This window comes from Coffea eugenioides, chromosome 6 (assembly GCF_003713205.1).
Source record: "Coffea eugenioides isolate CCC68of chromosome 6, Ceug_1.0, whole genome shotgun sequence".
NCBI lineage: Eukaryota > Viridiplantae > Streptophyta > Magnoliopsida > Gentianales > Rubiaceae > Coffea > Coffea eugenioides.
This window is the reverse complement of record NC_040040.1, coordinates 32,408,822-32,436,612: the sequence shown is the minus strand read 5'-3', so window position 1 is coordinate 32,436,612 and position 27,791 is coordinate 32,408,822. Positions and strand designations below refer to the sequence as shown.

General features: G+C 33.6%; 1 protein-coding gene across 1 annotated transcript; it reads right to left on the bottom strand.

The window, feature by feature from the left end:
- Positions 1-3,638: 3,638 nt before the first annotated feature.
- LOC113775303 lies at positions 3,639-10,659 on the bottom strand. The gene is made up of 5 exons (XM_027320119.1): positions 10,044-10,659; positions 8,443-8,555; positions 7,978-8,328; positions 4,527-5,229; positions 3,639-4,092 (listed from the first exon to the last, which is right to left on the bottom strand). Exons 1-5 carry the CDS (start codon positions 10,315-10,317, stop codon positions 4,022-4,024), a joined length of 1,512 nt encoding a protein of 503 aa, XP_027175920.1. The 5' UTR covers positions 10,318-10,659; the 3' UTR covers positions 3,639-4,021.
- Positions 10,660-27,791: the final 17,132 nt, after the last annotated feature.

Sequence of the window (27,791 nt, the reverse complement as noted above, 5' to 3'; positions counted from 1 at the left end):
TCCATGATGCACCTCTAATACATATGTTTGGAAAGCCATTATTCTACTAAAAAAATGCATAGAGATATTCAATTCTAGTCCCAAGAATTATAATTCCAAGTCAAAAAAATTTGCTCTACTATCAACATGAAGACAAGCCCAAAAAAAAAAACAATTTTTAGCTAAATGCTATAGGTTAAGAAATAGTAGCACTAGTTCACAACTTAATACGAAAAAAAAAACCTAGAAAGTGACATATAGAATGAAAAATTAATTCCAAAATTAAATAAATGGACAATTTTTCAGTTACCATCCATTGTTTTTAGTAAAAAAAATTCACAAATAGTTTGCCAGCATAAAGCATGACAGCTCTGGACCACATCCTCAAAGAAGAAAGACTGTCGGCCAAATTGACTGTGCCATAATATGAAACCACAAAAAAAAAAAAAAATTGCCTTTTTGATACAATACATGTTCCACTAATGTCTGTACTAACCTCCAAATTGATTGAATGATTTCCTTCCAAAACCTATGATCTTTCAGTAGCAAACATCTAAGTTAGCAAAATCGACGCTTTTCTTGTTGCGTTAGATGGCCTCCATCCACTAGATTTTCAATCCTTCTGACGGTGAGATCTCAATTAGGGTTTGGTTAAAGAAGATTTGGAAGGAGAAAAGGGAAGGTCGCAAGGGTTTTTTTTTCCTTTGCAATTGTCTTGTTTTTCTTTGCAAAATACACCAACAAGAGCTGGCTTTTTCCCTGTAGGAAGGTTATTTTTGAAAAAAAAATATAACCCAACCCAAATTCGTAGGCAATTTTGTCTATCCATTTCTTTTACTATATTAATATTATCATTTAGCTTTTAACCATCAATGCTGTTACTACTTCAATGTTTTGACTACCAGTCAAGGGAATAAAGTGCCAAAAAGATAATGTTATGGGGTAAAGTGAAAAACACCACATAACTTAGGGGGAGTTTTCGTGATTTTTCCTTAATCCGGCAATGCATTCCTAGGACATTCTCTCTCTCTCTCTCTAAATAGGGGGGCTGATTTCATAGATGGAATTTCTCTTCACAACAAATTTTGAGAGAAATGTTATTTATACTCCATATTTTGTTAATTGTATTCCCACAATTTGTCCTATTATATAGTCAAATAAATAAAAACTATATGGTAAAAATGATAGTGGAAGTGTGATTAATAAAATGAGAGTGTAAATAACATTTGTCAATTTTAATTATTTTGATGCTCAATTTTTCTCCCATATTTCTATTCATTATGTACCAAAATAATTTGATACTATGTGTTCGACTAAGTTTCAAAGGGGGCATAGGTTGTACTTTGCATAACCGAGATACCACTAGTTTATAGTTTATATAGATATGGAAGAGTCATTCCTGAGGTGATTAATTAATACAAATTATTTTTCCTATTAATAAGCAGTTATTTAAAAGTAGCAAATGGAAATGTAGAAAGATAGCCAATTCGTCCAATAGTCAAGGATTTATTATATGACGTAGGGTTCTTCTGACGGTATCAAATAGGAACTTTGTAACACATGTAAATTTCATCCAATCTACTCTGTATATACACGCACTAACAATTATTAGTTTATTACCCTCTCTTACATTTATACATTTTCCTAATTAACCTTACTTTTCCAAAAATCTAATACCTGAAATATATCTTAACAAGTACAATAATAGGATGTATTAGCCAACAATAATTTTGAATGGTTCAGTTTGGAGCATAAGTTTAAACATTAATTTCTCTAATATGATACCCAAAAAAAATGTACTTAACTATGATTATATTGATCACAAATCTTTATCCCAACTTTTTCTCGTGTAAGAGTTATATTATAACTTTATCTTAGCCTGCATTTACCAAATAGAATATGAGGTAGCTCACCCTAAAATTTATCATATTTTACTATTATTAATTTTTTAAAGTCAAATACAGGTTTTTATAATCTCATAATAGCTTGATCTTCCTAAATAATATTTGGAAGAGTATTTTTCCCTTCTCTGAAAAGCCTAAGCATTTTCTAGAGGCCATCTTTCTCATGGATCTTCGTGACAATTTCCATTGATCAAAAAAACCTATTGACCTTGTTTGGATTGTAATTTTTTTCAAAACATTTTTACATGTTCGGTGAACATGTTTCTCAATCACCTTTTTACATTACATACATCAAATCGTTACAGTATATTTTTTAAAAAAAATTCCATAAAATAGCAATCCTAACATGTTTTGAAGGACTTTATATCATTAACAAGACAAAGGCCAAGACCGAAAAATTAAAAAAAAAAAAATCAAGTTGCAAATATAATACGACAAGTCTGAATTTTTTTAAAATTTGCTCCTAAGTTTATATTTCTGCGTTGCATATGGCATATATTAACAACTACTTATTCTGCATCTACATCTTTATCCAACGATGTGAAGAATCAACCTATGGACCCTTTTGCTTTAATGAGAAAATTTATTCTACCAAGTTTCCTTTTATTTCTTAACCACCTTCCGTACTTCTTGTAATTCATTGAATGAATAAGATTGCATAAATAAGGGAGAGATCGTTCTATCCATCCATCTACACCTTCTACCCACTTAAGAAACCAAGAATTGAAGAAACCAAGTTCAATATGCATGATAACTTTGAAAAGATAACGACAATTACTGATGGTTATAATTACGTGATGTTAGCCTATTAGGTGGACATACCCAGCAACCAATTTTATTTATTTCTTTGTCATTCAATGGGATAATGTTTTTCCCCTTTTTCTTTTCCATTCTCCAGATGAGCGTGCCCTACAAATTTATACCTTTTCCTCTTGGAAGTTAATTGTCACATCAAAAACCTTGGACAGGATTCAGGACCATGCTTTCTCTAACTAGCCACTTCTATATTCAAAACACCATATCTAGGGGTTAAACCAGTGTGTTTTTTCAGAACTGTCAAGATTAAGAGCGCAAATCTTAATAAATGCTTGTCTTTATTTGACTATCAACATCAGAACAACATTGTCCTTGGTATTTTGTCCATTATCATTTCGGTAAATAAGCCTCAAACTCATCAAAATGCCTATAAGAAAGCCTCATCGTGATACCTTAAGGCTTAGGTTATCCGTATCATTTTACTCTATACTGCCAGAAGAAGCCTATTCCCAGATTGAAGTTACACAAAAAATGCCTAAAAGGCAAAAAAATTGTAGGGAAAACACATATAAGCTCAAGATGATGCACAATAGTTGACTTGGATCCTATTTCATTATTCAATTTAAAACTTAAATTTAATAGATTCAAACCTTAATATGTTCAAATGTAATTGATAATAAAAAAATAAAACGTTTCAATTAATTAATTGACTCTAAATTGTTTAGACAAAATTTACTCAAAATAACACGTGATAAGTTGTTAACTTATCATTTAATGTAGAATACGTTCAAATATTAACATTTCAGTACTTTAACAATTTGGTAACTTAACAATTTCTAATTTCAGACTTCAATTTATCAAATGCACCCTTAAATACCTTGATTCCCACCAACTACCTCTGACTACATATTTCCATGACTCAAAAGGACAACATTCTAGAATATGACACTTAACGTCTGCATATAAACAGAAAGTGAAACGAGAAAACTTCTTAACAGCTACAGAATGGTAGCTAAATCACCGAGTAGAAAGAAATTAGGAGCAAAAAGGCAATGTTATACACTTGGTATTACAAAGGTACAATTTATGTGGAAGAGAGATCATACACGATACAGCATTGATACATATTCTCATGGGCCCGTCACCTCTGTGACTTTGACCTGGAAATGCATGTTGCTGCTGAAATTTTCATCATCTATTTACATGCAGATAACAACATATATCCACTTAATTGTGAAGCATGCCTTTTTTGGCATTGCTCCCACTAGCAAAGCTCCTCCATCTTGTGGTGCCTATTTGCAATAGTCATACACAGATTTTGTCGTTCAAAATTTTATCCCTGGAGGTGACTTCTTGGTATATTAAAACCCTCCAGTTTGTGTCTACGCATACAACACAAGAGGTAGAAACAGCAGGGCAGCCCACAAATTGCATAATGTGATGCTGGCAGATGCTGCAAAAGAAGAGTAATAAATATTCTGATGCATCATAAATTACAAGTAAAAATACTGTATGAGACAAAAAGCGGAATATGCATGGTCATATTTAAGTCAGACAATGACAGGAGAAGTACAAAGCAAAATGCAAAATGTCAGTGTCAATAGGAAAGAGAGGAAGAAGTTGATGCTGGTAATGGAAGAAAGATGCAAGATCAAAGGGGATCTAAGCACCCAGAAAATGGCAAAATGTCTAATAACCACGTATGAAACATAGAAGGAAAAAAACAAAGTCAGATAATTGCATTCAAGTTTTAAAAACCCTTTCAGGTCATGCAACTACAGACTGTTCTTTTATCTGTCACTATAGAACAGCAGTCACCACAGATGAAGTGCAAAGTAACTATTAGCTTTGGTGTAAAGCAAACTATTGTTATGAAAGTGTACTCACATGAAGATGGTGAGGGTGAAACTGAAGGTGTAATATCAGGAGGTTCAGCATCAAATTCTCTCCCTGACGGAGGCCTAGCATGAGCAAAAACTACATTTGGCAATGGGCTTGATGAAGGGACTTGAGGCACGGTTGGTGTAGGAGGATCTATTTGCTGCTGGGGTGAGGGAGCGCTAACTGGTGCCAAAATTGGTGGTGAAATGGGGGTTTGCCGATTCCCATTCCTCGGGTGTCTATTCTTATGCCCAAAGCGGCAACCAGGAGGCTCCACTTTATGATGCAATCCTTGTGTGGGAGTAGGAGCAGCCAGTGGTGCGGATTGTGGTGCACCTTTACGGTTGATGGATCCACTATTCTCATTTCTTGGTGCAGGCGCAACAGTGGGAGAATAATTGGTATCAGGATGATGGTGGTGGTGGTGGTGATGGTGATGGTGATGATGGGGTTGAGGAACAGGAGCTGGAGACGGTGACCCAGTGCCACCAGGAGGGAGTACAGATGAAAGACGAACTTGTTTAACCCTTCCAAACACAGTGTTGTTCAGACCTAGATTTTCTTCATGAGATCCAGTTATTGTTTGAGTCAACTGCTTGAACCTTGACTTTGAGGGGTTAATGCCCACAGCCAGCAAAACTCGGCACTGGACTATAGTTGGGGGGACCACAGTTGAACCCCTCAGATTAGTCAAGCTTATATACAAATTCTGCACCAACAAAAAGATGCAGGGCAAACTTCTCATCAGTAAATAGCTACATACCCATTGCTAGCACATCTAATATATAAAATATGTATATAAAACTTTATCTATCCCCCCCCCTCCTCTTTGTTTACTTTTTCTCCCATTTTCATGGAGACTAAATTGATTTACATATAAAGTTGGTAAATAAGTTCAATCAACCACACTCAAAAAGGCACCTCATAGGAATTATATTAAACGTCTTTAGCGCCAAAAGTGCAAAATTAGACATCTTCATGCCTGTATAAAGACAGATTACAAGCAGAAGACGTAAAATTCCAGCAAAGAAAGCCATGAGAAAAATCAGAATACAACCAACCACCGAACCATTCCATTGGTAGCAATAAGAGCAATTGTCAAAGTGAATAGAAGTATTACTAACACTGCATTTACAGTTTGAATTTCAACAATGCTGACAATACTTGAAATGCCCAACAAGATACCAATGAACCAATCATAGTAAATGTTTCAAGTGTAAAGCCATTTGGTTTATCAGGCTTTCCTTCATGGTACAGATTGAAATGGTGAAAACATTTTCTATTCTGATTCAACACAAAGGACATTGTTTTCTTTGATACTCCTGTTCCTTATATTAGTTCTCTCTGCACTGCCATTTTGGACCTGTAAATCTCTGCAGTGCATCAGGTTTGCCAACACATTTCTAGTGTAACTTGATTAAGTACTTTCACTAACCCTTTACTAGAGTAAGAAATCTTTTCTTTCTTTTCACACTTTCATGAGGCCATCAGTATGAAAAGGGTCAATTACCCCACAAAATTTGAGATTTCAAGGGAGCAAACTATATATTTTAGGTTACCTTGCCATTCCTTATCCATTTCTATTATAAAAATGCTTTTGTAGTCCATGACAGAAGCATTGAAGGGAGTCACCTGACCATAATAAGTTTCATTTATATCCATTCAATTTAGTTGCTTAAGCTTTCTGGCAAGTTTTACCTTGGTCAATGACCAACTATTAGGCTTGTCAATGACCAACTATTGAGCAAGCCTAATAGTTGGTCATTGACCAATCAGAAAACTGCAAATAAGATTAAAGGACCACCATTTTCCACATCATATATTTAATCAATTTTCATTACTCCTGATTTCACCAATGATTTTAAACAGAAAGCTAACATCCATTCTACCAACATCATTTGACTACAAGATCTCCAACTGCCATAGGGTTTTAGTTTTCTTTCTATCATTTCTTTCAGTTATTACATATAGCAATATTAAAAATAAGAAGGAAAAAATAAATCTCCAAATCCCTATTTCCTATCCTCTCAATTCTCCAAAAGCAACTAACTCCACCACTCTCATTTCTCATACACAAATCTGCAGACTGGAAGAACTAATCACCGAAGAGATATGTTGGAACAGGATTGCAACAATCAAACTCTCTAGAAACTTTTAGTCTGTGAAAGGGTTTTTAGTTTGAACATGAGATATCCTTTCTTGTTGGATTGTTTTATGTAATTTTTTCAGAAGGTATTCACAGACCCTTGGGCTTTTTGCCAAGTTCTGTGGCATAGGCTTATCTATTGATTTTCTGGTGAAGTTGTGGTTCTAATACTTATTTGTTCCAAGTTAATGAGTTATTTGCTCTACATTGAGTTATTCATAGTGCTGTTTGTTGGTAAATATCCAGGACAAATTGCCAAGATAACTAAATATTGGGCCCATTGCCTGTTCAATAAATTGCATAAAAAAGAATAGCTTCAGTATGCTAAAACATCAAACGACTCAGTCTGTCTTGATCCCATTTTTATGTTCCTTATGATCATTAACCTTGGGTTGACTTAAAATTTGACAGTTGGACTCATTAATTATCTAATTGGCAAGTTGCCATTGGTTATTGAGCAACTTATAGGATTTCCACTAAGTTGCTCATTAATCATGATAAAGCTTGCCACATGGTTCACAAGGAAGTCTTCACAATAAACAAATAACAGAAGGAAGGATAAAAGTGGGGTTAAGTCCACACCTGGGGTAGATATGGGTGTGGATTTAGCCCCTCAAATGGCTCAGGATTAGAGAATTACAGTCCACCTCACAAATACCCTTACTCCTACCCTCCTAATGTATGAAATATACTTAAAAAAGCAAACTTAAGGAAAGCTATTGTTACTACAAATACCCTAACTACTACCCTCCTAATGTATGAAAACTACTTAATAGAGTATGTATGGTAACAAAAAGCACGAAATTATGTGAGATTTTAGCTTATCATTTTGTCTGCCCTGTCACTCTCATTTGTCAACATCGAACGTGTGGACATATGAGAACTTCCTCAGGACTTTACTTGCCTAATAAATATAAATCTACATTTGTGAACATGTCCTGGTGCTAAAGTATTTTGAGCTACAATTCACTTTTCCAATTTCCAGAACAAATTGTCAACAAATTCAAATTTTGATCAATTTAGCTCAGTCCAATTTGGTACATTTTACCTCCAATTATTTTCTTTTTCATAGCTTATATCAACTATACTGCAATTTAGTTTGTTCGCATGCGCAGCTCTAAGACCCTATATCTTTTCATATCATTCGGTAATAGCAATGGCTTTTTTAACCAAGGTGACAAAATTCTTTCAAAAAATATTAAACATAGAAAAGAGATCTATCAACAGATAAAGGAAAAATAGCAACAACCAGATTAAGGCATAAGAAAAAGATTAAGGAGGAAACAACAAAATTTGAGAATCATCACCAACCTCATATGGAGCAAGATGCAATCCTAACTTCAATTGCCTTCTCAGTTCGTCGAAATTATTTTGAAGTTGTTCAATAGAGAAGTTCAAGGTAAAATTGAAGAGGATCTGCACTTTTTGCATGAGGAATGCACTCTGTTGAGGACTAACAGTAATCCCTCCAAAGAATTTCAGCACCTCAAAAGAATAAGGGTTCCCGAACAAGGATGCAGTCAGACCAAGAGGAGATTGATGTATTAAGATAGATACAAAAGTAGCCCTGATTAAACTTTGAGTTGTCACATCAGAATCAACTGCAAAGACAACTTTTGTTGTATTTGGTCCAGCAGAAGGTTCTAATTTTAGTACTTCCACCTATCATAAGTAAACAATAAGAATGAATAAGAACAGATTCAAACAAATGGTAAGGAAGGAAAAACATATCAAGCGAAATAAGACAGCAGTAAGAAGAAGAGTAGCAGAGCATACTTTAGTGGTGAGAAAGCTAATTTCCTCAAAAATATCATCCTCAAGTTGCAAGACATAGTCTTCCAAAAATGAAGCCGGTTTATCGACCATAAAGCTTGCTACTATTGCATGACCTGGTAAACATGCAGCATGAGATGAAATACATATATAACACAGTACACAGGAAAGCATATTCCTAAGATGAAAAATCATGATTTATATGCATACAGCATCAAGAATACAAAACTTAATGAGCGATACAGAAGACAACAAATTTTAACAGCTCAAATCAAAACTAGACCCGAAGTATGCCAAACCAGCTATTGCCAGTTCATTCTCCACTTTCATGTATCTTTTTCGTTGCTTTCTTCAATTTTTGTTCAATCATACTAGCGCATGACAAAGATGCAAACTTGTGGATACTGCTAGTCTGGCAGCCAACACAGTGACTCTTGCTATATAGATGAGATAAGAACATATAAACCAAAGGTAACCATAAATGTCAAACCCAAAATTTTGCCTCCTCATTTTCAAGCTATTGCTTCCTTCCGTTTCTTGAAAGCATACCTTATGCCCCTGGTTGTCATTCTGATCCATGTAGTTTGACCAACCTCACTAGCCTTTACAGGGTCATAAAGTTAACAAAAACTCCTGTTCTTCCTTCTTAACTTGATTTCCTTGTGCATTTAAGCAATATAATTGCAGAATTCGTCTTCACTCCAACCAAATGCGACAGAATGCAACATTTTACCCAATCATTCTATTTCACTAGCACACAATGCACGCTAAAAGTCTTGAGCAATTGACATTCTGATTCAATTTGACCATTCAGAATACTTGTCCATGGCATGTCCTCATATAGACATCAATAAGGCGCACAAAAAGGGCAGTTTAATACAGCAGAACAATGCCATTAACGGCAGCTACAATATGATAAAACGGTCCCCCAAATCTGCCGAATCTCACATATCAAATTTTCATCAGACTTATTTAAGATGCATATAATCAAAACAAGACATTTAACAAGTTAATCCAAATGGCAGAAATCAGATACTTCCCTCAACTTTAAACACTAAAGTTCCTAAAATTTACAGCAATAACTGCATGTTTCTCTGAAAGCCCATTTGAAACCACATCCAAACATCATCGTCCGACAATAGTATCACTAAATCTCAATTTTCACTGGGTCCCAAATTAACCAGCCCTTTCCTGAGAGTATACCCAAAATAAGTAGAAAGAAAAACGAAGCAGATCAAAAGAGAGAACTGACATTTATCAAGTTAGAAATTCCCTTAGCAATTTGCAGAATAAAAGAAGGAAAAAAAATTGTCTGAAATTTAGCATAAACTTAATTTCTAAAAAGAGAAGAAATCATTTTCACAGCGATACAAGCCCCAATCCAAAATGCACCTTATACAAAGTGCAAACAAATTTCTAGCATTAGATAATGGAGAACTCAAATCCCACCCCCTTCCCCAGTCCGCCCACAAAAAAACCCCAAAGGAGGAAGAATAGCCAAAAATCCAAAGCAGATCTACTTGCAATCCACAATGTTGAGAAGCTCAACTTAAAAAACCAAGAAAAGGGTGTTCAAAAATCAAGAAAAGGCAGAATTTTGTCACCTCCAAACTCAGAATCCAGATCCAGATCCTTCTGATCTCCATAATGGAAAAATGGCAACAAAAAGAAAGCAGAGAGCAAGACTCCTAATCCAAGCACCAAAGCAAACACACATCTAAAACTCACAACCCTCTTCAACCTGCTGCTCCTGTTCCAGCAGCAGAAGCAGCACGCTCTCCTATCACTATTTCCTACATTATTCTGCTCATCAATTCTTCTTTGAGCTTCATCCACAATTGAGCCTGGTAAAGGCTGCTCATCCTCTGCCTTCCCCATTGGGAACAGTAATAGCAATGTGGTTTCCTATTTTTTCTCTTTTTTTCTTAGTCTCCATTGCTGTTGTGGTTTGGTAAGAGCTCAGAACCCTCCATTATTCTCTCCTCTCTTCCTTTCTTTCACCTTCTTCTTCTTGGTCTCTTCTCTTCTCTTCTGTTTCAAGAGAGAAAAAGGGTCTTCTTTTTTTTTTTTCCTATTTTCCTTTTTTTCTGGTGATGATGGAGAAATAATTTAAGTATTCTTTAGGGTTGGGTTGGGTTGGGTTGAGCGGATGATGGGATGGAATGGAAGGGGAGGAGTAACTTCTGCTGTCTGCAAAATCAACTACTTCTAGTGGATTTCTTCTTTCTTTCTTTCTTTCTTTTTTGCTTGCAAAAGGGAAAGTGTTTTTGTTGTTTTGTGATTTCAAATTGGAATGAAGGTTTTTTAAGTGGTGAATGCTGATTAGTTTAAAGATTTGATTTTGGATTTTACATTAAATTCGTAGAGATAAGGCAGCTCTTACTAGTCTCCACTCTAGTCAACAAGTTATTGTTCACATAGCCAAAGAACACTAGTGGTGCTTGTACTAGTAACTAGTCACATGAATGCAAGATAAATTATAATGAGGTTGCATAAATGTATTATTATGAGTAAAATACTAAAAAAACTAGTTGTGATTTATCAAATATATAATTTAACTCTCTCTTATTTAAAAATCTATACTATAACTTTAGGTGATTTCAACTAAATTAAAAATTTAACGGAAAGCATACAATCTAATGGTTGTACATAAAATGTCAATATTGCCCTTATATAAATTAACTCTATGTGATTTATCGAATGTTCAATTTAACTTCCTCTAGTTTGTAAAACTGCGCTATAACTTTTTGTGATTTCGATTAAATTGAAAATTGAACGGAAAACACTTTACGTATAGTAAGGGCAATATTGATATTTCATGTACAACCATTAGATTAAATGCTTTCCATCCAATTTTTAGTTTAGTCGAAACCACATGGAATTATAGTGTAGGTTTCCAAACCAAAGATAGTTAAATTGAATATTTTGCAAACAACTGTGAGTTTTTTTTGTATTTTACCCTATTATTAATGTTTTACAAAATTAATGAAAGTAACTTGTTCCAAAAATTTCCCTTTTTTTTTTCAAATTCATGAATGCTAAAAATGTTGTTTGGAAAAAGGCCATTAATAGTTTTTTATGTTGGATAAAGTTTGTGTATACACAAGTAGAGCTAAATGTATAATAACTAATGGATTAACTTTTTATGCAATAATAGTACAATAGTTATTTTACACTAGCAGTTTTGAATGTATGTCACATGTGCTTGATTTGAATTTCAAATTTGAATTCATTTACGTGGTATAATCTAAAACTACTAGTATAAAAAAAATTTATATGCTGACAATGTATAAAAGAATTATACATAACTAACTATTATTTGAATTTAAATTTTATGTTTTACACATGCGACATATATTTAATCTTGTTGTGTATATGTTGTCAGTATAAACAAAATTTATCCTTTTACGTGATTGAAGTATATTGGTTTTTGAGTAGACCTTTTTGTGAGAATAATAGAAGGAATAGATAGAAAATAATTTCATTCAATAAATTTGCACTAATGGCATAAAATACATCAAACAAACATGATATAGATACATGTAGATTTGAATAAATACAACAAATCTAATAAATCAATATAAATAAAAATAACATTGATACTCATATATTTTTCATCCGAATGAATCATTGTAACCAATACGCGTGTGCATTTTTCTTTTTTTTGGTCAAACGATGTTTGGATGTCTTTTGACAGTTAGACTTGATTTAAACTGGTTCAAGCCTGAAGAGAATTTTATATTTGACAATAATGGAGAAATTGCATAACTGAAAAATTAGATTCTAAATTTACAAAATCTCAATTTTCAAATTTCACAAAAAAATTGAAAACTAAAAAAAAAACTCTCATAAAAAAGGTTCACGAGACTCTCACTAGAACAATAAGAAACTCTCACTAAGAGATCTTAGGAGAGAAAAATCTCTCATTAGAAAACCCTAAGAGAAAATTTATTCGAATGAGAGAAATTAAAAATTAGAGAGAGTGTCCTTCCCATGAGAAAAGACCAATGAGAGAGATGAAGGAGATTTTGACTCGAAAAATTCTAGAGAGAAGGGAAAGAAAACAATTCTAGAGAGAAGATGGAGAAGAACGGAATAGATAACTGCACATAAATGTAAATAGTCTAAATTTGTTTTATCCCAAATCACAATTTTAAATGCAGTAACATAGAAAAAAAGATTATTAACCAAAAACCTATTTTTTTAAAAAAATTTTGGGTGGTTTTGGGGTAATTACATTGGAGGGTACAAAGGAAACACGTGATTAAGAAGCCAACTCGCACAATAACAGGGTTGTTATTGGGTGGGTAAGTCCTCTGACTCTCATATCAAACGTTTTAATACTAAAACTAGTACTATATTAATCTCTGAGGGTCAACTCTCTCAAAGTGGAAAATGATGAGTATCCGAAATATGTATTACCCGAAATATGCAAACGTTTTAATACTAAAATTAGTATTAATCTTTGAGAGTCAACTCTCTCAAATCTCAATGTGGAAAATGATGATTATCCAAAATGGAAAAGGAAATTAATGAAGGTTAAAAGAAAAGAGAACATATGATAATTGAAATTTTAAGAAATTTGTCAGTTCTCTTTCTTTTGTGTAAAATCAACTACTTCTTACAAAAGTAATTAGATTTCATGCCCATCTTACGCGCAATATCACAATGTACGAATTAAAAACTATCTCGTTTAGATTGTTATTTCTGGAGTTGTTATACAAAAATATACTGTAATAATTTGATTTGATATATATTAGATAAAAAGATGATTGAGAAATATAATCACAGCAATCATAAAAAATTTTCTTTGATAAACTAAAATCCAAACAAGACTAATTGCTAAAGGATTTCCATAAAAATGTTGGTCGCAAAATATATTATACTGGACATAGTGTTTGTATTATTTGTTACATATCATATTGAATCTCTTAATGTTATAGTACATCTCAAACACCGGAGCACATTTATATACAACTTTTACTCCGACGAAAGATGTGTAAATAAAATTCTATAGTTTTTGTGGTCTTCATCATATGTAGTGTACTTATGACAAAGATTCATACGTATTTTGTTCATCATTTAGAAAAAGAAATAACATTATAAATCTTTTAGATTCTTATAGGTGTCTAACGCTTACACAAACAATGTATAGACCAAAGGCTCCCTATTAGATTAATTGCGTTTTCATGTATTTAAACACTTCACCAATAAAATGTAATTTTTTAAAAAATTAACTTTTAGAATCGACATTCATTTAATAAACCCTGTCTTTTGCTCTTTAATTCAATCACCTGTTTCATATTCCTTCATTAGAAATTGGAGGTTGTAGTTCAAATCCTCTTTCCTCGTCTTCAATTCTTAAAACTCACTCTTTTCTTGCTTTAAAAAAAAAGAAGAAGAAGAAGACGAAGACGAAAAAGAAAAGAAAGTCATCAGTATATGAATGGGAACTGTAAACGACATAATTTGTATGATTTATATCTTTATCCCTTATCATTTCACACCAAAATAGGTTTCATTAATTAATTAGATTAATGGATTAATCAAATCCAAGATCTAAGTTATGAGTGACTAATGGAGGATAATGGGATTAACACTTTTTAGCATTTTTTTAACTCTTCTGAAATGATTCCAATATTAAACAGTAGCTTTTTCTAATGGGTGCCATTGTACTCGGGATTACACACTAAAATTTGACCTATTATTACATTTCCTTACATTTAAACACTTTCTTTAATCAGTTTAACTTTCCGAAAATCTAATAACTCAAGTACATCTTTCGACACACGTCAAATAGACCTTAAACAATATATGTACAATTGTTTATTTTAATACTCATTTATGACTTCACATCTGCTAATGCAACTACCCCAGACTTTTAAATAGGGTTTTAAAATAGTTTAAATTGATTTAAAAAGACTGAAAAAGTTGAAGAATTGAGATATCTTGAAACAAAGGAATTAAAATTGGGCTTTCAATTATTATTTGTCAAAAATAAATTGCGGCCATAAAGTCCAAGAAAAATGGAAATGGATGGATGAATTTGGTCTAAGAACAAAATCAATCAAAAATTATAAAATAGTGTAGATTTTTTTATTTTAATGTAAGTGGGAGGTCTCGAATTTCGAATCTCTCACTTAAACTTCCTTTTTCATACTATCCAAACCATTACTCCCTCCCCCTCCCGGAACAAATTGTGTAGAGTGACATCACTAAGTATAAATACAGATAAAATCTGTGGTGTTTCTACTAAAACAAAATGAAGTGACTAAAGTTCAATTCATGCAGACTTTAGAAATATTTTCAAAACTAAAAGAGATACTAATAATTTAGAAAAAAAACAGATTCCAGCTAAAAGATGTCATATTCATAGTTCTATGTGGCGTAATAAATTTTTTTTCCTTTTCTTTTCTTTTACTTTCTTTTATGTGCATCACATGAGACTGGGATCTGGATAACATTTGTCTGCCAAACTTTTGACCTATTATCATTTCTCTTCCTCATTGAGTTCAACTCGTAATCTTTTAAAAGGAAAAGTGGCAAAAGAACAAAAAGCAACAAAATGCCCCTTTTTTATGTGGGAATTTGGCATAAGAAGGGCAGAAGAGGCCTTTCAACCGTAACAAGCACCACATTCATACCGACAAATTAATCTTGCAATTAGTACATATCCTGTGACATAGATTTCTTTGTCTCTCTCTTTCTCTGTATCAAATTTCCAACAAATTTAAGAAGATTTTCATAAATTGAGACGGTCTTCCTAAACTAACTATTAGTTACATGCAATAAATCAAAGAAACGGTCCTCTTAAAGAATCAAAATTTAATTTTTTTTCACCGCCCTACCTACTCTATTCCGTACTAATAATGCTGCCAAATGGTCACTCAATGTGTCTCCACAACAAAATAGAAGATGCAATGGTAAAAATTAAAGGGTTTCTCAATTTTGGGCAAATTTGACTTCCGCGTTGTTTATCCTAAAAAAATTGATTATTTATGTCAAAATATATGCAATTTAGATATTTGGTGAAATTAGATTGCAATTTTCTTGAGTTTTTATAGAAAATATACTATAGTGATTTGATATATATAAAATAAAAAGGTGATTGAAAAATATGTTCACGGAAAACGTAAAAATTTTTTTGATAGAAAATCCCTTTCCAAATAAGGCTCAGAGTTTTACATTAGACCATTTTTTCTTTTGGTTATACTTTGCTCTTAGAACATATAATTGCAAGAATCTTATAAAAAGTTTCATTTAACTTGTCAAGCAAACTATATCTTTTCAATTTTTTTTTCCGAAGAAACTTGTGGTATATGTAAAAACACTTAATTTGAAAAGTTCGAAAAGATGCGTCCATCACTGCTATTACCCAGTTGGAGTAGCTAGCTTTAACTTCTGCAGATGAATTTTTTGTCCTTTTACAGCCTCGAAGAGGAAGCAAAATAAAATACTATCACAAGACCATCTTCACAAGCAAAATGGATGGCAATTGCTCCCTATTACTTCCTTTGCAATTTATATAGAACAAGTCAATTCTCTAGCAGGTTATGGTTTAACGTTCACCTTAGAGAACTTTTCACATTTATTTAAGTTTGTTTTGAGGAGGACGTTCAACTAACCTAGAAAGTAGAGACTCCTTTGTTTTTTTGATGAAGAATGTTAGCCTAACGATCTTGTTGGTAAACCAATAACAAAGAATTAACAAAAGTATTACCCTCTATAATATATTAATAATTTTGGTTGTCCATTTAAACAAAACTATTTAGGAAGTAGTTAGAAAATAATCTCCCCAAGTCTTAATCTTAGTGATTAGAAAATTACCTAGCGTGGCCCGCATGCAATTGAACATTATTCACAAGTGATATTAACCTCATATTAAAAACAAAATAATATACTCTCTTAAATTCTTTTTTAAATTCTCCGTTTGGATTAGCTGTTTTTTTGGGGTATTTTTGAAAAATTTTGCTATAGCAGAATTTTTAGATTATATTTTGGAATATTTTTAGAAAATATTTTGGGATATTTAAGAGTAGAAGAGTTTCTAAAATATATTTTGAGATATTTTTTAAAATTTTTAAAAAATTTAAACTAATTTTTAGATTACCTTTTAGAGTACTTTTTAAAAATTTTTATTGTATTTGAAAAATTAGTTTTTGAAAAACACTCCCATCCAAACAGATAATTTTTGAGCTTTTTTTTAATTTTTTTTCAAATAATCTACTCTTTTTTTTTTTTTTACAAAATGTAAACATGTGTCTAGCAGAGGTCAGAATGTTAGTATATTAATAATTTTTGTTGTCCAATTGAAACAACATTCCTGAATAGCTATTTAGTGCGTCCTCAAGTCTAAACCATAGTAATTAGAAAAATAACCAGCAAGGCCCACATGTACTTGAGCATCTGCACAAGTAAAATTCTACTCCCAACTAATTTACAATAGGAAAATATAGTTAATCTGTCTCAATTTTTTGGGTCATTGTTCTATTGTCAATGTGCCACTTAAGGTGTGTTGTCATTTTTCTTAGAGCAATATGATTTAAAAGTTTATAGCTAAAAATCATCTTGCGAAGCTTTCACTTGATCTTTTATCTTCCGGTTTAGAGCGCTTCAATATAAAAGATCTATTTTATTTGGATTGCATCCTTCGTATGTTTCTTTATAGAAACAATTATTAACTCTTTCTCAAAATTTTTGACAAATTTCAGTTTGAAAAATACCTATAACAAGTTTGGACTCTCATATTTTGATTTTGACCAATCTGAGAGGTCATCAAATATAAGCACAGACCACAAGATCTTGTAATTGGTCGAAGTTACTTTTTTTTTTTTTGTAGTATAAACGTAAAAGAAGGATAGGACTTTTTGTAGGTGGCAATTCTTTAATATTTGGTATAAAAGGGGTCAACTTCAAATGCCAAACTCAATTGATACAGCAACCATAAATCAAAGCAGTCCTCATCATGATGAATGGTGGAGATTTTCTAGGGCTTTGATGAGTTGTAGATTAATTTTCAAAGTGACTTATGGCCACTGAAAAAAGAATTTGATCAAAGTGGACTCTTTTTAGTTTCTTAGTGGCTGCTAAAAGAAAATTCTAATTGCTTGTGACGTGAATTTTGTGGTTTGCTTTTTGTAACATCATGAAAGGGAAAGCACTCCTCCTTATAGCTGTAGTAAAACCATAGAATAGGTTGCTTGCCAATGAGTCAATGTTAAGAAGGAAAAGTTGAAAAAATAGGTATAGAATTTAACATTGTTCACAAAATGCAATGCAGTGACCATCCGACAGTCACGGGAAATTGAAGGGTGGGTCGGTCAATGGTCCCTATGGTTTGCGTATTTGTTGGTGTGGGGCGCACCACATTACCCCCGTGACCAAATTCAATTTTCTGTGGAGTCCTAACAATTTTATTTTTTTGGGGGGTTATTTACTAACATGTTTATAGTGTTACAATTTACAAGTATCTCAAGTCTTAACCTTTGACCAAAAAAAAGAGAAAACGAAAACCATGGATAAGTTATGATAAGCATAAATATCATGCTAGATACACAGGTGAAATTTTTTTAAGTTTTATGTAATGCAAATTATTGGGGTAGCCATTAAACTTTTTAAATAATTGAGTTTTGACCACTAAACTATTAAAAGTGTAAATTTTGGACCATTCTATCTAATTTCACTATTAATTTTGCCATATTTAACTATTAATAATATGTCTTGTGAATTATGTAAACCCTTAAATCAAGTAGAGTTAACGGTGCAATCAAACAGAATGACTTAAAATTTATACTTTTGATAGTTCAATGGGTAAAACACATACTATTAATAGTTGAATGGCAAAATCTTGATTATTTAAAAAGTTTTGTGATTACCTGGGGTAGTTTGCTATTTTGTGTATAGCATTGTAGCACAATTTAAAGCAAGTTGGTTACCTAATTGTTTGTGAAAAATAGAAATAATAAACATTTGTGGCACAAATTAGACCTCCTATGGTTAACATAAAGAGTGTTGCCCTTTCAAGATGCAAAATGTTGTCCCTTGCAAAATTAAAGTTTCGCTCTATGAGCCATTTACTGATGGCTAAAGTTCAAAAAGAAACTTTAGACATATAGACATACACACACAAACATTTGGATTTAAGAGTTGTAACAATCCCACCTCCCCTAGGGCAAACCCAAGGGTTTGGCGGACCGCCTGCCCAACTCTCGCCAGGACTCATGCACTCACTCGAACCAAATCACGATTTTCATGTCAAACAATTTCTTAAAACCAAGAAAGTACTTAAATAACAACAGCCACAATCCTTAGGCAACAGCATTAACTATTACAACCATAATATTTCAAATACAAATGAAATCTACACTTCCAAATGTCCAAAAGTCGCTCAGGGAATCACACTAACTCTAGACAAAAGTTGGCTAGTCTAGCGCCTCCAATTCTTCACTTCAAATTCCTGTTAAGGAATAATAACTTAAAGGGATGAGCGGACGCTCAATGAGGCTAAGAAATCAAGCAAGCAAGTAGAGCAAGTACCATAATTCAACTCAAGTAGCACATGTATAGAATAATAACAATGGTTTCACGTAAAGTCACAAAAAGACTAAAACACATTCATTAAGAGGATACGGGAGCTCTCAGGAGCCAATTTCCCCGTTGCAGTAGATTGATCCAAACCCGTTGACACTCCGTCAATGTTTAAAGAAGTAAAAACAATGACCGTAGATCTCTATTTTACACCAATTTTTTGTCCACCAAACATATCCCTTACCGGGCCCGAACGTCTAATAGAAACAGTGGTGGTAATACTCGAGTATACCCAAGCAAGAACAAGTATGGTCGATGAGATAACACTCCAATCGACTTAATCAAGATAGAAATACTGAGACGGGATGAGAGGCACCTCCCACTTGGATTGAGTGTGGTACATGCTGCCGTTCAGCACTAGCACTAAGGTCGATGAGATAACTTCCAATCGACTTAATCAGAATAAAAGTATTAAGACGGGATGAGAGGCACCTCCCACTCGAATTGAGTGTTGTACATGCTACCGCTCAGCACTAAGGTCGATGAGATAACTCTCCAATCGATTTAATCAAGATAATAGTATTGAGACGGGATGAGAGGCACCTCCCACTCGAATTGAGTGTTGTACATGCTACCGCTCAGCACTAGGGTCGATGAGATAACTCTCCAATCGATTTAATCAAGATAATAGTACTGAGACGGGATGAGAGACACCTCCCACTCGGATTGAGTATGGTACATGCTGCCGCTCAGCACTTACAAGTCAAGCACAAGCACAAACACAAGTACAGGTCAATCAAGTTCAAGCGAATACAAGATCATTCAAGAAGGGGAGGACGAGTGCGATAAAATACACTCTCGCCTCATCCAGTTCAGAATTCAACACATAACAGGTGGTATCATTCAAATCAAGATATCAAGAAACATACACTTGACACTCACCATGTATAGCAAAGCTCAAACGTCCGCCTCGGGTGCAAATCTTGTGTTCACTTCCAAGTTCTAGAACCAAACATTTAGAGTATAATGAGATTCACTACTCCAAACTACCATTTAATCAAAACTACTCCCAAGTCCCAAGATGTTCCTCAAGATTTTCATATATTTACGACCCTAAAAGTTTTCCAAAACGCATGTTTTCAAGCTCAATTCAAAGGAAAAATCCATGTACATTTTAGGTCAATGGTTCAGGTATAATATTGATACGTTCCTCGATCAACTTGTTTCGAGACACGTAGCACGTTTGCCCAAGGATCTAGCGAGGATGTCCAACGCTTGAAATTACGGGATCTAGAACCAAACGGACGACACGATTTGATTCAAGACGGTAGGACGACGACTCCAATGAAGGTGGATACTCCACGGGATAGGTCGGTAGAACAATCTAGGACGAGACGCAAGACTGCTCAAAACCCTTGCCAAAGCAAGTAAAGGGGTCGAATCTCTCTCTCAAGAAGAATCGAAAATATGCAAAACTTTATTGATAAAACGTCTGCCTAAAACCTTACAAAGCAAGCCTATTTATAGGCTAAAGTGACTGAAACCCTAAAGGGACTAGGAAAGGGAAAAGTCGGCCCATGGTCTTGGGACAAGATGAGCCGGCCCATGCTCTTACTTAAACACTAATCAATTGCTAAATAACTACTAAGGCCTAAGGCCCTATTCGGCCAACTCATTTGGAGGCCCACTTGACTCTTCATGGGCTTGGGTCATGGTGTAGATAACCCGATTAAAATCCTTCAAGGCTTCGAGGTCTCTATGAGAGTCTTGAGTTAAAGCCGCTATCCATCTCGCCATCCGTGCACACATCAAATATGGAGTGAAAAATGTTAAATTGAACCAAGAAAAGCGAAGGAAAGAGTGCAAAGGAGAAGAATCAAAGTGACAGCTTTGGCACCTCTCGCCATTTTGATCATAACTGGAGGTACACTTATCGGATTGAGATGAATTTTATGGCGTTTCGAAACTAAGATATAGATCTACATTTCTTATGAAGACATCGAAATTCAGTTCATGCATTTTCATGGTAAAAAATAACAATCACAGAGGCACAAGAAAGATGTCGCGTCACATTAGGGCATTTGAGCAGTCTCGAGAAAACGGCTATAACTCAATGTAGAAAAATTGAAATCGAATGCCGTTGGTTGCATTTGAAACTAGACTCAAAGGGATTTCCAACAGTATAAAATTTAGACTCTAATTCATTTTCAATTAATATCAAAAAATCTGACAAGTTGACTGAAAATGCTCTCTGAGTTTCAGTCCATTTTGCAAACTTTCCAACAAGAAAACAAGGAAGAAATTCCTAGTTTTGGTTCAAATTCAACATACAAGTAAAGAGTGATGTGTTAACAAGTTTCTTGAACAAGAACTTGCCCAAAATTATTAAGAAAAAGTGGAAATCAAGGCTGGAATATCTTCCCCTATTTTGGACAGCAAAGGCAGAATTTTCCCACAAGAATTTTCCAAGCATTTCTCCATCAAATCTTCCCAATTTTACCATAACAAATCCATGAACATATCAAACAATATATAACCAAGATTGTTAGCAAGAAAAATCATGAAAATTTGCACATAAACTACCCTTAACAAAAGATCAAACACTTAGTGGACATAGTGATTTCTTTCATTTTCACCAACAAATCACTAGAAATATAAGTCAAATCCTCAAGGGTTTCATCAATCATTAACCCTTGGATATCAAGAAACAACAATCCACAATTTCTTGGCCAAAAATTTCAAGATTCAAGCATACAAGAGACTCTCAAGCTTCTAGTACCAAAACTTCCACAAAACTTTCAAATCCACCATAGGTTTTCCATATATAGCATAAATCCACCAAGATCTAGTCCAAAGTTGCTTGAAAAATAAAAGAATGAAGTAGATTAGCCACTTATCTCTTCAAAACTTCAAACCCTAGCAAGATTAAACCAAGAAGATAGCAAGATCCACTCCTAGGAGTCTTCTTCTCTCAAGATCTTCTAAGGTTTCAAGTAGATTGATGAAAGGGTAGCTTGGATCTTCAAGAATCTCAAGAAAATTTGAAGTCTCTCACTCTCTTTTCCTCTCTCTATTTTAGGCGAGCCAAGGAGAAGAAATGAAGGCTTTGGGTTGCTTTTGGAACTAATATACAAGCCACAAGAAGGTTTCTCTAAGTCAACTTTGAATAGTGCCCCAAATAGTGTCCTCCACTTAAACTTTCTTACTAACACCCTTTAGTTTTTCTAACTTTCTTTTAACTCCCAAAATCTTTCTTAACTTCACTAATATCTCAACTTATATTTTTCTAGGGTTTTTGGCCAAATTCACTAATAAGTCACAAAATCAACAATTTTTAAGAAATTAAACGCTCGAAAGTTAAAATATACAAGTAAGAGAAACTCGTTTAACAATTAACAAGCAAATCACTAAATGAATGCAAAATTTATAAAAATATAATTTAAATAAAAATGCAAATAGTTGGGAGGTGAGAAAAATAATTTTCTTGGTCATCACGAGAGCTCTCGTCAGAGGTTTGAATTCGTGATTTTTATCATACAGATTTGTGGCAGATCCTTTAATCTTGGACATCTGACCTAGAATTCAAAGTATTCTATTTGATCTTGTACCGTACATAGGTTTTCTTCACATAGTCCATGTACATCTACCTATTAGACAAGAAGACATGAGAGTTTATTGTAACATTACCATTTTTTGACACATGGCATAGCTTTCCTTTGAGAAAGTTTTTTTTCCCCATTTTATTCCCACTTCTACCTTGATGGACCAAATCAGGAGATAAACTATATAGGTTAAGACAGAAAATTTCCACCACAGGTCATTTTGTTTAACTACATGAACTTCTACTGCTTTTATATGTTGTCTAATTTATGACCATAGGATCACGTTTTACAAATTAATGAAAAACTTTTAACCATTGGATATTGATTAATTATATTTCATTAGTAGCTAGCCCAATTCTTACATTTAAATGGCTCTTTTATGTGATCGATTAAAGCCTCTTTTCCCATTCCTCTATAAATCGTTTTCTCAAAGTTGTACAGGAAAATTAGCTTTCTTCCTTTCCAATTATACTCAACCGTACACTTGCTTCATTGCCTTACTTCATCTTCAATTATATAAGAAGACATGAGAATTTACTGTATTACCCTCATTTTCTAAGACGTGGCATAGCTCTCTTTGAAGAAGTTGTGGTTTTTTCCTATTTTCTTAATTTCCCAACTTCTATCTTGATGGGTCAAGACAAAAGGTATACTATATGGGCTAAGACAAAAGATCTCCACTGCAGGTCATTTTGCTTAACTGCATGAATTTCTACTACTTTTATGTGTTGTCTAATTTATGTCCTTAGGATCAAATTTTACAATTTAATGAAATACTTTTAGCCCTTGGATATCTGATTAATTATGTTTGATCAGTAGTTAACCCAACCCTTACATTTAAATGGCTTTTTTATGTAATCAATTAGAATCTCTTTTCCTGCTCCTCTATAAATTGTTTTTCAGAGTTGTACATGAAAATCAGCTTTCTTCATTCCTAATTGTACACAACTTTGCACTTGCTACATTGCCTTCCTTCATTAATCTCAAGATTAGTGATGAATTTGATAGATCCTTTTTTACCTGTTTCCCATCATCATAATTTGGTTCATCACTTTTGCTTAAGAGAAACTGCAAACTCATTTGACTACTTTTGGTTTAATTACAACTAAAGCTAAGTTAGTATTAAATTGGTATGCATTCGTAGTGTATTTGCTTTCTCTCCTTTTTAGGTATCATCATTTCATGTAATATTGGTTCAAAATTCTTTGTCCAAATCACAATAATTAGGGGGGCAACTTCATTTCTTACAAAATCTTAGGGGAGGGGGGGGAGGGGATAGGTGGGTTGGCTAACTTCATAGATGGAATTTTTTCTTCATAGCAAATTTTAATTGTTTTGATACTCAATTTTCCTCATATATTTCTGTTTATTATGTATCAAAAAAAATATGTTGCTATATATTCAACTAAGATTCTATGAACACAGGCTGTGCAAGGTACCTCTAGTGCATAGATACATACACACACAAAAGAATTCGCAAGAATGAAGGGTCAGGCATTAGATTCACTTGCTATCTAGATCTAGGCATCCCAATAAGTCAAGAATTACCCAAATCCAAATTATTTTCGTCATATTTTTTGTGGATTGAAGTATAAATTTTCTAACCCAATCCTGTACCCAACATTGAACATTGATTTTGTTATTTGACAATGTTCATTCGATTGTACATTTTGTTTCTTTGAATATTTTTACTGTTTTTGAATTTAATTTTTAGTTACACACTAATAAATACCCATGAATAGTGAAATCTGTGAGGGTTTGGGTATAGATTTTCTTTTTCAAACCCATAAGCGTCTCGAATGGACAATAATATATATATATTTAGTAGGTTAAAATCTAGATCAAGTGTGTGTTACTTAAATCTTACCCATTGACATAAATTTTGAACCCTAGCCAGGACCAACACTAATGCTCAAAACTTAAACATTGTACCCGGGTCATGGTTTAAAGTTGCAATCGCGATTATCACCATTCCATATCAAGCTCGGAATATCGGCCGCGATCTTGGTGAAATGCATATTTTGAACCATCTAATATTCTAAAAATTGTGAAATTTTATTAAAAATATAACATGCCTCTAGTTTGTTGGCCATCTTGATTGTAATTGCTACTATGTATTAAAGAACTATCCCCTCTATTTCCATTGCCACCATTATCACCATCATCATTGTTACTATCACTTTTATCAGGTGAGGATGTAATAACAATATATTTAGTGATTTTTTAGCCTTACTTTTATGCTTCTCAATCCATGATTGATACAAACACGATTGTCCAAGGATCGCTCGAGAAGAAATCGAATCGATTATGTAGCGGAAGGATCTGTCTTGTCCAGGTTATGGATATAAAAGAACCTTAATCCGTTAATTACGTGGTTAATGAATTTTGGCATAAGGGATGGAACCTAATTCGATCAGGGACCACTCAAAATGAATTAAGGTTGGTAGAAAGGCACCACAATCAAACGCGTTCTTTGATTGATAAGCCATAGATGAACACTCAAGAACCCATCTAAAGTATTCAAAGGGGTTGACAACAAGCTAAGAGGAAACTCTCTGAAAATGTTTATTCACCTTTTTTTTTTGAATGGAAGGATACAAATATTTATAACCCTACTATCCCTAAACTAATGGATCACTTAACTTAGCTAAATCAACTAACTCACGGCCCAATTAAGGAACTTATTACTGGCCGATTATTACACAAGGGAATAACTAACAAAACGACTCAATTACCCAACGGACTTCACAACTAATTTGGATACAACTCAATATAATGCCCGTTCACTCTGAATATTTTATTCTAACCTTTTTAGACCTAATTACATGGACTTTACCTATTTTAAGACTAATGTACAAGTCTCCAATTTCCAAACTCATTGTACTCTCAAATCGGTTATTGTCTCTAATAGCGTATTCACTATCCTAGCTAAACGAGCTTCCCAAAAATTAATTTTTGAAACAAGTCATTTTAAAAATATAAGTAAGCTATAGTTCCATGTAATTAGGTCTAAAAAGGTTAGAATAAAATATTCGGAGTGAACGGGCATTTAAATATTTAAATGGGCTAGTAATAGGGGTTTAAAATAGGAAAATTTGTGTGTCCTTGCATGAGTCTAGTATTACTTCCTCGAATCTCCAATAAATTTGCATCAGCGCGTCTTTCGGAAAACTATCGACGCGCGAGCAGTAAGCACTTAATTAGAACTTATTCACCTTTAATTTCTCAATTAACTTTATTAATCTACTATTGATCATTCTTAATTTCCCCAAGATAATTACACTCTCGAATAGAATATCACCTCGAAACACATGTACTCATTATTTCTCATTTAAACGAATCTCCAAAAATTAAATTTGGTAACAGGACGTTTTAAAAATCATAAAGAAGACATTGTTCCATATGAATGGACTTAAAATGGTTGAAATAAATTATTCGGAGAAAATAGGTGAATAAATATTTAAATAAACCAATAACATTCAATAAAAATAAGAAATTTTTCGGGTCCTCACATCCTCCCCTCCTTAAAAAGAATTTCACCCTCGAAATTCACACCTAGGACAATATCATTCCCGGCATGGTTAAGCCTATCAAATCAATCACTAACTTACGTTTTTTTCCAACTTATACTTCACAATTTCTATTCATTCAACTAGCAATCAAACCTTGATTTTTTTTTTCCTAATAGGCATTTTAACTTCCGAGTCATAGGGCAACTTAATTGGCCTCATGCCTACCTCATATAGGTAATGTCTTCACTTCTTTAGTGCAAATATTGTAGCCACTAACTCCCAATCATGAGTTGGCTACTTTCTCTTGTGGTATTTTAACTTCCTAGAGGCATATACAATCACCTCATCATGTATTATTAATATACATTCTAAACCATCCTTTGAAACATCTATATAAATCACAAAGTTACCTCCTCCGCTCGGTAAGGCTAACACAGGTGCATTGGTTGAACATTTTTCAGGTTCAAATTCTTGCTCACATTTAGAATCCCAAATAACTTGCCAAGTCTTGCACTCTTAGAAAAATCCTTGATCAAACCAACGGTAATATTTGGCTACCTCTTAGAACTCCAAATTTCGATAGGATTTTCTGGTCGTTTCCTCTTAACCAGCTTCCACTTTAGCCGAGTCAATAACAATCCCTTCCTTAGATATTGTATAACCTAGAAAGGCTATTTCTTCTAATCGAACTCATATTTATTGAACTTAACGAAAGTTGGTGTTCTCTTGGGGTTTGTAAAACTACCAACAGGTATTTTTCATGATCTTTTCAAACATTAGAGTATACCGATGTATCATCAATAAATGCCACAATAGATTAATCCAAATACGGTTTAAAATTCCGATGCATTAAGGCTATAATTGCTACTAGTGCATTACTCAACCCGTAAGGAGTACTAAAAATTCAAAGTGTTCATGTCTCAAATTGAAAGCAGTCTTAACCACATCAATTTCTAGGATCCTCATCTGGTAATAGCTCTACTTTAAATCCAACTTGGATAGTATCATGGTTCCTTACAGTTGATCGAATTCTTATCCATGTACGACAAAATGGTAGTTATTCTTAATGGTCACATCGTTCCAGTCTCGATAGTCTATATATATCCTCAAGCTTCCACTCCAAATACGATATTCGATTTCTTAATCGTTGGACTCATTAAATCTATCAAATATTTCCTTTCACTAACCCAATTTTCACAATCTTAATATCTCAATTTGGCAATCAAATATTGGGTCCCAACTTCAACCCTAAGTTCTTGATTTTTTTTTTCACTGATCCCTGGTCATCTCTGAGACCTCGGGGTTGCCTATGCTCTCAATTACAATCTCGACTACGTCTACTACCGTCCATGTCTTATTACCAATCTAAAAGTGTAGAGTAAAATTTAAATATACATATAAGCCATGAAATCAATTAAAAGCAAAGTATATCAGCATACATTATAGAAAATCATAATAGTTGCATCAAGTTGGGATAGGTTTATCAAATCATTTCAAAAGGAAAAGGGGAAACAACAAGATTATAACAAAACGTGCCAAGTTGCCAAGACACAAATTAACAAAAGACTTTCCCTTATACAAAAGATTTAAATCTCCAAAAGTGCCAGTCTAGAATAGGGTAAAACTACAACCGCTATCCCTCGAGTGGAGTTAACCACCCCCACTCGTAAAACTTCCAGTGCTTATTCCCTTCTGTCTCTTGATTGCTTGG

Bases quoted from the DNA above. Each gene is read 5' to 3' on its own strand.
- LOC113775303 (XM_027320119.1), bottom strand. From the start codon at position 10,317: ATGGGGAAGGCAGAGGATGAGCAGCCTTTACCAGGCTCAATTGTGGAT. The intron at 8,329-8,442 runs GTATGCTCTGCT...TACTTATGATAG, and splicing joins TTAGCTTTCTCACCACTAAA to GTGGAAGTACTAAAATTAGA. The intron at 5,230-7,977 runs GTTGGTGATGAT...TTGTTGGTGCAG, and splicing joins TGCATCTTGCTCCATATGAG to AATTTGTATATAAGCTTGAC.